Raw genomic sequence first — 12,368 nt, 5'->3', positions numbered from 1 at the left:
AATGTGGGGGGTCCCTCTGATCCCCACTGACAGACACAAGTATGAGACACTGAGCATGCATTTGTATTAGACTGACTATAGGAACCCTAGTAAGTTGGGTTACATGCAATTACTTTTAAATATATAGCCATATCCTCTGGTGGTATAAGTCATCCAAGTAGTTCCATTGATTTTAATGGAGCTACACCATTTATACCAGCTGAGGATCTGAACCATAATTTCTAAATTTTAAACTAACATAGTATTCTGAAATAACCAAACTAAAAGAAAGAGAAAAAATGTCTAGTCTAATGAACATTGTTCTTAGATAAACAAGAGAAGGGAACATCAATAGCCAGACTATAATTCTAGCTCTCTGCAACTTATAACTGAAGGAATTTTAGCTTCTAAATATTTAAGCTCTACAGTCTTTACAGGTTTGAAGGATTCCAAGTTCTAAAGGACAAAAGTTTTAAACAACTAATTTTTTTTCCAAAACAATAGAATTCTTCTATTCTTCAGAACAGGTGAAGCTCCTCCAATGTCACAAGATTCACAGAAAATTCAAAATGCCAATATGATTCCCACATCTAGATGAAAATTAGATAACTTTATACTGAAATCCAAGTGTAACATGGGAGGAAATGAACCATTAAGCTGTAAGTGAAACACTGGTTTAAAGAAAGCTAATATACTGAAGTCATATTGAATAAGGATTTCATTGGTGAGCCCATATGTGCCTTACAATGAACTAGTTACTATTCCAGTTTTTAAAATCTGAACAAAGCATGACTTTTTAGTTCGTATTTTGTAATAGAGTTGGCCTGTTTAGATTTTTGTACCTAGAAGACATGACTGTACTTGTAGTATTCATAAGTAAGAATATTTTATTATAAAATATTTGTGTGTTTGTTTATGAATGGCTGGAACGGCAGGGTTATTGTCCTGCACTCTCTCACTTTAAAGTTAGAAGCTCTGCTGAAAAAGTCAAAAGGACACAGCTATAGCGAGCAGGGTGTGGTGGTAGCAACTTGGAGTACTCCTGTAAGACTTCAGCAATGGATTTGTGCACACAATATGGTTTCGGATTATGGGAAAGGTTTAGTAACATGTTCCTGTTTTAAATCCCACCCTAGGAGTATAACATACTGAGCACACCCTCTTGTCTATTGTCAGGCAACATTATGGATTGTCATCTCTTCCTAAAACATCCATGGAAGATCATAAATTCCTTTCAGATCACAAGTAAGCCAACCAACCAACACTGCAGCATTGCTCAATATATAAGGTCTGCTGGCCACTCCCCATGGATTCTAGTCAACATACTTGATTTGTTCTTATCCTTTAAAAATATCTGCAGTTCCGAAAAGGCAAAATTACAGCAGCTAATTCCCATCTCACAAGTACACAGGGAAATGAATTACTAATGTTTTAATGAGGTTTTCTGCACTGGCAGTCAGGGACAGTGCACCAATCTAGATGCACCACTAGTCTGTGCCAGGAATTGTCATATTACAAACCTAGAAAATTTTCCATTTTTCTCATTTCAGCCTCATCAGGAGAACAGCAACAGCTGATCATTTCTTTTAAGGGTTTTTTTTTTTTTTTTTTTTTTAATAAACTGCTATAGTGAAGTAGGACTAGCAGACATGAGAGCTACAAAAACAATCAAAGTCTCTTAGATGGAGGCCACAAGTGCCTCAGATCTGGATAAGTAAAAGTGGCTAAACAAGGTGCTCTAATATTACATAAACACAGCTATAACACAGTCTTTTTTTAAAAGCCTCTGACAGCACGTAACTTGCAATCCTGTGGAAATCTAAATCCCACCTACCAAGAGATTGCAATATTCTGAATCTGGCCCTGCTGAAATGCCTTTCTTTTTAAGTGACAGGGTTGTAACTTCCCTAGATTTCTTTGCTGACAGACCATTGTAAACATTTGGATTTGTTAGCCATAAAATACGAACAGTCTGTCTGCCTTCATAATGTGTCAGGAATATTATATGTTTCAGGTAAGGTATTTAGTATTTCTGCATATTTAAATTTCTATGTATTTTCTATTGGAACTTTTTACATAAAGTATGATGCCAGAACACAGTAGTTTCATTTATCACAGGAATCACCATAGCAATTTTTTATGAGAAACAAATCTTAGCTCAAAAGGAACAAAATGGTTTTAATCACAAGGAACAGCAAGGTTTGTTACTAAAGATTACCCAGGACTATTGCAAGACCAAGATTCTGAGGCTTTTAATGAAATTTTGATAACATCTTAAATATACAGTAGGTCAGTGACATAAGTGATTATAATAGCTACTAAATGCCTGAACAATTTTCAAGAGCCCTTTAGATATATTTTCTTCACTAAGTAAAAGCCCCAATAAGAGAATTAATTTATTGCTGACACAATCAAGCAGCTATTTAATATTCCCAATCACCCATTTCATAATTATGTTGGGGAAAACTGCAGTGCTTGTTGTACATATATAGTGTTTATTAGGTTAAGTGGCTACTCTGCCATTTTGACAATAAGCATCAGGAAACACAAAGGCAAAGAAAGCTTTTTGCTTACCGCTTCCCTCGAGGATAGTGTCGTACATATTCTCCCACATCATGAGCAGCTACAGCTAAGACTTGTGGGTCATCAGAAACCTCCAGAAGCTTTGTCAGGATTCTACAATAGGATTTTACACAATCAGATGCTAATTTCTCTCCAAAGTGCTAATTTGAATTAACTCAATTTCAGAGATCATAAATACATCATGAATCCCCTGTAGAATAAAACTAGGATTATAACAAAAAACAAAATAAAAATACACCTCCCAAGCGACAAATTGAAATTAAATAGCAAAGACCCTATCTACTCCAGGCAAAAGGACATTGCAACCAGTGCCTTAAGCATGAAGCATCTGCACACAACAGCTACCTCAACTATTTTATACAAAATGTTGCTTGCACCACTAGACTGCAGCACCTGCAGTGAGAACTTGAACTCAAGTCCAGCTGTACCAGCCATGCTTTATAAAACTCAGAGTGGAGAAGAAACCATAGAAGTTGCAGGTCTGTAAGTTCTGCTGCTAACTCCATTCCATGATAAAGTACCTTCTGTCTGCAAGCTACTCATAGCTCCAGTCCTAAGAAAATATTTCTTGGTGTTATAGGTCAGATGATTCAGGAGTCACAGAATACATCAAAGCTTGCTGTCTGTAACATGCCAAAATGGTTCCATCAGAACTGTTCGTGTGTGGTTGCACTAAACTGTTGTCAACCAACCTTTCATGCACTATCCCCCCACAATAGTTTCTTTGTTTACTGTAGGATACTCCAGTAACAAACAGGTAGAATTTTAAACAGAACAAGATGACAATCATTACCCATTATTGCAAAGAATTAAAGTGCATTCCAAGAGTGGAGAATAAGACATGTTATTGAAGATGTAGAGTTATAGCATTTTTAAACTTTCTAAATCTGATTTTCTAGTTTCAAAGACACCATTAATAGCAAAGAAATATGCATCCCTTCCCAAAGTTATCTGCTGTACTTCAGCAAGTAATTCTTCTGGTCTCTTCAAAAACCAAAATTATGAATGAGATACCACATGAGACTCTATCAGGATGTTTGTTACTTATTTCCTTAGTGTGACAAAAGGATACAATGTAAGTTTCATAAAGAAGAAAGTTATTCAAACTTCAATTCTGTATGCAAAATACACATAAGCATTTGAAGGCAAATCAATAAGAAAACATCTGCCATTGTAACTTTGTTTACTAAACAATAATAAAAATATAATTTGACAAACACTATGATATGGAGAGGTCAGAGACCATAGGTTGTTTTTTAGAATAAGGCAGGGAAACTTGGGGACAAATGAGGCACTGATTGCTGGAAAATTAGATTAGTCAGTGCTCAGTGTGAAAGTGAGAAACATATGCACTCCCAGGAGAGAACATTAGTAATTAAGATAATACTAAGTTAAGTTTAAAAGAGCTGCTTGGAACAACTGCACTATGAGGCTTCCACACCTAGACAACTATCCTAAAAGTCTGAAAGAAATGGCAAGTTAAATGGCTTCATTAGTTTAACAAATTTCTTGCTTGTACTTCTCACTGAAATCAGACTTGAATTTGAAACAGGAGATTAAATACAGAATGATGAACTAACATATTGTAGGATTAAGTAATCTGCCCAGTCTTCTTCCAGTTATAAATCAATGTAGGGGGAAGAATACGCAACAAGAGCATTTGTCAATGAAAATCTGGAAAGGCTGGCAGCTACTAAAGAGGAAGGCAAAGGAATCTGGATAAAACAGGCTTGTGCAATTTAATATGCAAGAACACAAAACAGGTATTAAACACACCACAATGTTTAGACCTTTAAAACATGCAGTCACGACATTCACTAATAAAAGTTTAAAATAGACTGCTGTAAATATGAACAATGTTCGGATAGAATATATAAGTTTCAAATAAAGATGAAGGAAGCAAGAATGATGGTCCACTTAAAATTTATTCATTTTGTTAAATGAAGGAGCTAATGTGTTCAATGTTTTTGCACTGGGACAGGAACAAAGCACCTGTGTAGTAGGTCACAGTATTCTGAAATTTCTGCTAAAATTACCAAAAAAGACAAGAAGATTACTGACTGGCATGAAAAGTATAACATGGAAACTCTTTCTGAACAAGTTGTAAGTTTCCCCTCCCCATTTGCTTATCTGCTTAATGTGCAAGATTATAAATCATCCTATTATAGGCACAATCATCATTGCTGGATGAGAATTAGGGGTAGGAATTTAAATCTCGTCTTCTCCCATCCCCAGGTTCCAAAATACAAATTAGGAAGATAGCAAGTATTTGAATGAGCATCTCACTCTGCACGGAAGATATTCATGTTACCAACGAGGTGGTTGTGGTAGAGATTATCTCAATTCCATATACTATAGCAAGAGAAGAAGCCTAGAAGCTTGTATATAATCTTCTACAACGATCAGAAAGTAGCATAAAAATAAACTAATAGCAGCAAAAACAGCTTGGTGTTGCAGACTTTCCACATGTATATTCCAAATATTTTCAAATTCATTTACAGACAAAAAGTCCACTTTTCACTATGGTGAAACCCTATTTTTTGTTTTAATGAAATTATACTCTGCTGTAGACACAAGTACTATTCTATCATTCAAAAGGTACATATAGAAAATTTCGGACTGACCCCATGTCAACTGTTTTAATCCCCAACCCTTCACCTTCGATCTATCCACCCTTCCAGAAAAAAAGAGTTTGGGGAAACAGAAAGACTTTGCAGTACCCATTGAATATCAGCAGACTTGGGCTCTGTCAAATCTGGCATAAATTCCAGAACCAAGGACCCACACTGAAAATTCCCTGTCTCATGCCCCAGCACATATAATTTAAGGGCTGTAAACTCATGTGATAAGTAACAGCCAAATTGGATGTCAAGAGCAAATCATGCCAAACCAACCTAATATCCTTCTTTGCCAGGAATACTGATAAACTAGTGGATGGGTGGGAAGCATACACCTTGATTTTAGTAAAGCTTTTCACAGTGTCCCCAAATGACATTCTCATAAGCAAACCAAGGAAATGATGTCTACATGAAATTATTATAAGGTGGGTGCATAGCTGGTTGAAAAAAACATATTCAAGGAGTAGTTATTAATGGTTCACTGTCAAACTGCAGAGGTTTGTCTTGGGTCTGGTGCTATTCAATGTTTTCGATAATGACTTGGATAATGGACTGGAGAATAAGTTTATAAAATCTGTAGTGACATCAAGCTGGGAGTGAGAAACTTTCTTCAACTCAAGCAGATGACTCCTAATTACTATTCTGCTTCCTCAGATATTGACTAACTAGCCTGATTCTGAGCAATCTTACTCAAAAGCAGAGTGAAAATTCATCATGGCATGAAACACTGGTTTCTGAGAGTCAAGACAGTCCAGACACCAACCTGCCTACCACAGGGAACAGTTCTACTGATTGGGATTTTGTAGATACTGTGTTGATGGCAAAGAAACTACCTCTTACACAGCCAGTGTTAGATCTCTCAACTTGGTCAGGCTCACATCATGCACTCCAGCCATCTCCCTGCTTTAAATGTTGTAGCCCAGTTTTATACAACACTGATATGGAGGAACAAATTAAGAGAAGGGGCACTGAGATACCACTCTATCAATGGTAAAGGACACACAATCAAAATGACTTACTAAGCAACTAACAACATCCACAGCCACTTAAAACCCAACTTTCCTCATTGGCGTCTGAAAGCCAGCCAATAAAATGGGTAGGTCCAATAGAAAAAGTGGCCTTCAACCTCAAAATGTCTGTCCATGACAAGGACCTGCACCAAGGACCACTAGTTGTACTATTCAATCGTACATTAAAATCTAGACTGAGAGCATGTAACATATTGAGCCAGGGGTCACATGGAACAATCCCATGTCTGTAACAATATCCTCAACCACAACACCAATAAAGGTACTTAGAATAGTGATGGAATGTCTCACAAAATTATAACTAAAGTATGGTGAAGTCAGACTTTTGGACTGTATTAGCTGGTATTCCTTTAAGTTTATGTAACTGAAATAGTGTAAAAAACCCAGTTTAACTCACTTGCATGATGGCTTTTAAACTATCAACTAAAGCCTGCAGCTCAGTTAAGAAAAATAAGCAATTCAACTTCTGAATAGATGATTCCCACTATCAAAAACCATACACTTTAAACAGTAATATGTTCTGACCTTTTCTTCTCCCTAGGTAACGTTTCTACAAAATTAAATTATAGTACGTATTGCTCACATTGAAATAAATACCATAGTACACTTAGTTCAATTTGAACACTGAAAGTGCACTTTAATGAACTGTGTGAAAAGATAATCAGAAGTTCACAAAAAACTAGAGAACTTACTTCAGTAGCTCATAATTCTTTTCATTTAATCTCACAGCATTCTCTCGCCAGAACTTCTCAGATTTGTGTACAGGACTCCATTCCAATCTTCCTGACTTGAGCTCAGAACTGTACTCATCAAATGAGCTAGAGTGCAAAAAACACAAGGTGAAATACTAGTTTTCCATGAATGGGCCTTCAACAGTACACCAGAAGTTCTATTCCTTGAGAGACAGAGTAAGATTTGTTACGATAAACTTGAAAGTCAGTTCTTTGCAAAACTGTATCAAAATTATTATTTATATAAGTTGTTTAAAAACATTGGAGGAACATCTTAAGCAACATAAAAGTGAGCACAGGTTGAAAGGAGGGGAGGAATATCTTTAAGTCCTCTCACTTGGCCCATTTCAGCAATTTAAGACTGAGGCCTGGTCTACACTAGAAAATTAAGTTGGCATAACTATGTTGCTCGGGGTGCGAAAAAATCCACACCTGAATGGCATAGTTAAACTGAACGAAGTCCCCATGTAGACAGTACTAGGTCAACAGAAGAAGTCCTCCATTGACCTAGCTATTGCCTCTCAGGGAGATGGATTACCTATGCTGATGGAAGAATCCCTCCCATCAGCATAGGTAGTGTCTATATTGAAGTGCTGCAGTGGTACAGCTGTGCCACTGTAGCATTGTTTTAAGTGCTGACAAGTTCTTAGTTACAGGGTTAAAAAATGGCACTCTCCCCATATCTATACGTACCTTTACATAGAACATCTTGAATTTACTGATCTCAGATAGCTATTTCTTTCTTCTATAAAATGTTTTATAAAATATCTAGCAATCTTATTTTATTCATCAGTGAATTGCTCTCCCAAATGTGGGATTCTAGAAGAAAATCTGTTAACAGTACACTTTTAGAGAGAGTTACATTACTTTATGCATTTGTTAGCCATTATTGAAATCTAAAGAAATTCCTCTGACCAGGGATCACGGACCCAACTTAGAGATACAAGTAGTAGTCTGAATTATACATCAGGCGTTAGTCGGGATAACTGACTCACGAGTGTTACTCGTATTCATTTGGCTATGGATCTACACTAAATATGGGTCTACACTAAATTCTATGGGTCTACACTAAATTTCATATTTTGTAGGTATTGAATTCAGCTCCAGTGCAAGCAGATTCAGCTCCTGCTGAAATCCCTGCCTATTTAAGTGTCAGTTAAGGAGCACATGGGCATCAGCATAATAGATTTTTCTAGTCAGATATATGCCAGACACCCAGTTAGAAACTCAATCTTCCATATTCTGTTGGGAAGATATGGTATACCAGAACACCATTAGTGTACCTACTATTTTCTGTTTTAAAACGTAATAAAAATAATTAAGTTTGCCAGTATTTCAAGTGACACAAATTCATACTATGAAATATACCTAAGATCCTGGACACTCTCGCCAAGTTTTTCTAGTAGAAATTTGATATCCTCACTTATGTCTTCATCATCATATTTCTGCTGATCCAAGTTCTCTAGTTGCTTTAGAATTTTGCATTGGATCATAGCGAGAGCATACTCCTGCCGAGTTTCTCTTTCAGCAGATTTTTCTAAAAGATTCTGGGGGAAAAAGGGAGGAAGGAAGATTATTTACATTGAATTTTTAAAATTTATTACAGTTTAAAAAATACTAGTATTTATTAAATTTTTTTCTTTCTGCAAAAATCCTCTAAGATTAATTTGAACTATGCAAGAAGGTCTGTAGTTTCATCAATTATGTTAATCATTTATAAAATTGCTTGGTTGAGAGGGCAATATTATGAGCTGAAAAGGATTCCAACATATTTTGGCCCTAATTTTCAGCTAGGCTAGTACAATTACATGCCTGTCTACATGAAAGTGACCATTTATATTAGTTTTTTCCCCCCCTCAAAAAAAGTAGGGACAGGAAACCCGATGTGACACTCATTTAATATAAGGAGGACCTGGTTCAGTGACTGCTTTGCTCATGCCCCATCCCAAGTGGTTTTCTGGCTTTGGACATCAGCCATCTGTGACCAAAGTAGTAGTAAGAGCGAGGGACACCACACATTCCCTACAACCCAGGATCTCGACAATGAACCACCAGTCCTATCTATACATTTATTAATTTAGCTTTCTATATAAAGAATAATATTTTAGAAAACTAAAGACGGGTCTTGCAATGCAGAGTTCACATCTGAATCTAGAGGTCAGCTTCCTCAACGTTTGGGCACGTTCAGATCCAGGATTTTAGTTCAAGCTCATCTCTGTTAGTAAGAAGAGTACTGGTATAAGCACACAGCATGGCAGTCAGTGATTTCATGGACTCCCAATATCAGTTCATTACCTTTCATTCAATTTAATCAGAGCCAGCCACCTGTACTCTGATAATGCACATTATCGATACAAAAAAGCCTCAGTGATAAAAAAAAGCCATTTTCATTTGAATAGGTCATAATATCTTTCAAGAGCAAGAAAGGTAATCACCTGGAGAGAGAAAACTAATGTAATGGGACCATTTATTTAATGTATGCAGTATTGTTGTAGCTATGTAGGTCCCAGGATATTAGAGACAAAGTAGAAGAGGTAATATCTTTTGTTAGACCAACTTCTGCTGGTGAGACAAGCTTTCAGGCTTACACAGAGCTTACACTGACCCGAAGAGCTCTAGGTAATCTCAAAAGCTTGGGTCTCTCACCAACAGAAGTTGGTCTGGTAATTTAATGGCATTACTACTACTATGTTTGTCAAAACTTTGCGTAAAGATAAGCATGTGAGGTTTATATTTAGGTTTCTTCATACTACTTAGACAAGTAATATGGTAAAACATTACCACTGAGTATTATTTTCTTTAAATAAAACCATAGTAGTTTTTTTTTTTTTTTTAAATTACTCTCAAGTTTTATTACTGCCTTCAACAGCCAAGCACAACCAAATTGGCTGAAATGGGTGACAAGCTACTCCCACATCCTTGAATTTCAAAACCCATCATCCTTTATATTCCTACAGGAATATAATATTGGAGGAATGTCTAGGCACAAGTGACCAATTTCTGATACATTCTTCCGCAACTTCTATAAACCCCATGCTTTAGGATATATGTGATACTTTAAGCTCCATTTTGCAATCAGAAACACCAAATCTGCTGCTGATGCAATGAATTATGGACAAGAGTTTGTATTTGATTTATGCTCTTGTATTATATTGTCAGCAGGGTCCAGGTTTGCAAGAATACATTGTCTCTATCTGCTGAGAAGACAGCATTATTTTGAGATATGATTATTGGATGACTGTATATTTCAATTATTAAAAAAGAGAAGATTAGATTTAAGCAACATGTTTAAAAAAGTAAAATTTTGTACCTTCTTGCTTGAGCCTGAGAAAGGATTATAGTAGCTAACAATTTATTTCTGCAGATGGTCAATGGCATGGATTTGTCCTTTTCTGGCATATAAACCATTCAAAGATACAGAAACTAGTTGGGTCAGTGCCTCTGGAGTGCCTTTCCCCAGCCAATACACTCTTCTAAGGAGGTGGGGGTAAATCCCACCAAAAAGGGAGGAAAACATCGGAGGATGTTCTTTCCTGGACATTCACATGTAGTGCTCTCTCCATTCTCAGCTAGATAGTAGCAAAAATCTAGTGAGTTACCAAAACAAAGGCAGCTCACTACTGAACTGGTGACCCAGATGTTTTCATGAGCTTAGTGGCCAACCAACATTACCACAGGAATCTTAATGTACTTTTTTTTGTGTTTAATATACTAGAGCTTTTTATGGAAGATTCAGAAAAACTGCAAACATGCACTTCCTGGAGATAAAGTATGTTACTGGACAATCCTGAAGACAAAGGTTGTCTACTCTTCAAAATTAGGTCAATTTAATTTAGGTTGACCCAGGGCCCCTGCAGTAATCCAATCGGCTGTTGGTGTCCTCACTACTCTCCTTCTGTCGGTGGTGTGCGTCCTTACCAGCACTGACCGAAGTGGGGCATTGTGGGGCACTGACAGCCACATGTGGGGCATTGACAGCTGGAGCCTCCCATCTGCCTCAAGACAACAGCCCCAGCTGGAGCCGTGAAACTGACAAGAATATCTATTTCATGACTGGTAGGCTCTCTGCTGTGAAACAGACCCCTGTCAGGCTCACAGCTCAGGCTGTCACCCCAGGGTAGGGGCTCCAGCTGCGAGCTCAGCATGGGGCTCAATTTCACAGCAGGGAGCTTACCAGCCATGACATTGACATTCTTGCCAGTTTTACAGCTCCAGATGTGAGCCCTAGCAGGAGAGCAGAGACAATGGCAGCCTTGAAACTGACAAGAATGACAGCCAACAGCTGAAGTAAGTAACGCAGTATTTTTACACAGACACTGCCTCGCCCTAACTACACAGGCCAAAGCACTGCAGGTAGAATTATTACATCACTGTACCAGGCCACTTAGTGCAGCGGAAGCAGCATTCTAGTGTACCCACTGACATAATTAGGTCAACATAACGTGCCTTACATCCACCTAACTCTGTAGTGTAGACCAAGCTAAGGTATATTACTAGACAGCTAGCATACACATCCTTTTCCCATCCAGTATTAGAGAGAAATAGAGACTAGACTAGAGGGAATCCAATAGGAACCCTCTCTGCAACACACACACACACACACACACACACACACACACACACACAATACCTAGCCACCTTGGAGCAGACTATGACAGGAAAGAGATTCCCATATTTCGAGTTTCTCTGTCCAGAGCCCTAGTGTATTCTGGAGTTCAAAGCCAACAAGTTTCAAATTGGGTGTGCAACCTAGAGACCATATATTCACACACCACTGTGGTATGGCGAAAATAAGTGGGTTGGTAGAAGGGTTTGCTTGGATGGTCATGAAGACCAGAAGGTTGCCTCTTAACAAATACAAAAGTGCAATAAATGTCTCACTGTTGAAGTGCACAACCTGCAATTTAAGTTCCATATTCTACAAGTGCATAAGTTTTAAGTTCTTATAATTTTGATAAATTATATGAAAAATAAACTTAGAAACATTAGGAAGACTAAAACTTGTAATGAAGATTACACCCTTGTCAGATTTCAAGTTTCCAAACACGGTAATTAGATTGGAGTCCAGTAACCCATGTACAACTGTAGTTCTTTCCATAAACAGGAAGTTTCCTATCCCCCTACCATCCTCCCTCAACTGACCGTTTTAATTCCCAATACTAGGCACATGACCACATTTGAAATGTGCGCGCAAGAAGGGATGGCACACACAAACAAGGGTATGTCTGCATACATACACGCTTAAAAGATTCAGGAGGCCACAACGCTTTGGTATTATAAAACATCTTAAATAGGATCAACCACTTTCAGATTTTATTGAATATTGCCTCTCAAATCAACTACTCAGTGCTTTTACATGGACATCTTATCCCAACACATATTACACTATCTATGCTTACGCAAGTCTTGCAAAGTTTCTTCTTGGGAAG

The 12,368-nt window shown here is 37.4% G+C and overlaps 1 protein-coding gene across 2 annotated transcripts in view; it reads right to left on the bottom strand.

Moving 5' to 3' along the window:
• Positions 1-12,368, bottom strand: part of ATP6V1H (ATPase H+ transporting V1 subunit H) — a 72,756-nt gene that overhangs the window by 25,966 nt on the left and 34,422 nt on the right. For both annotated transcript variants that reach the window (XM_067553781.1, XM_067553782.1), the window contains exons 10-12: positions 8,308-8,486; positions 6,901-7,026; positions 2,554-2,655 (exon numbers count right to left, since the gene is read on the bottom strand). In XM_067553781.1, coding sequence (XP_067409882.1) covers positions 2,554-2,655; positions 6,901-7,026; positions 8,308-8,486 — 407 coding nt within the window. The remainder of the gene's footprint in view (positions 1-2,553; positions 2,656-6,900; positions 7,027-8,307; positions 8,487-12,368) is intronic.

The sequence above is a fragment of the Emydura macquarii genome, unplaced genomic scaffold (genome assembly GCF_026122565.2).
Source record: "Emydura macquarii macquarii isolate MOO-44397 ecotype Brisbane River unplaced genomic scaffold, CSIRO-AGI_Emac_v2 contig_1477, whole genome shotgun sequence".
Classification (NCBI taxonomy): Eukaryota; Metazoa; Chordata; order Testudines; family Chelidae; genus Emydura; species Emydura macquarii.
The sequence above is the reverse complement of the archived record's forward strand: the minus strand, read 5'-3'. Positions and strand labels throughout refer to the sequence as shown.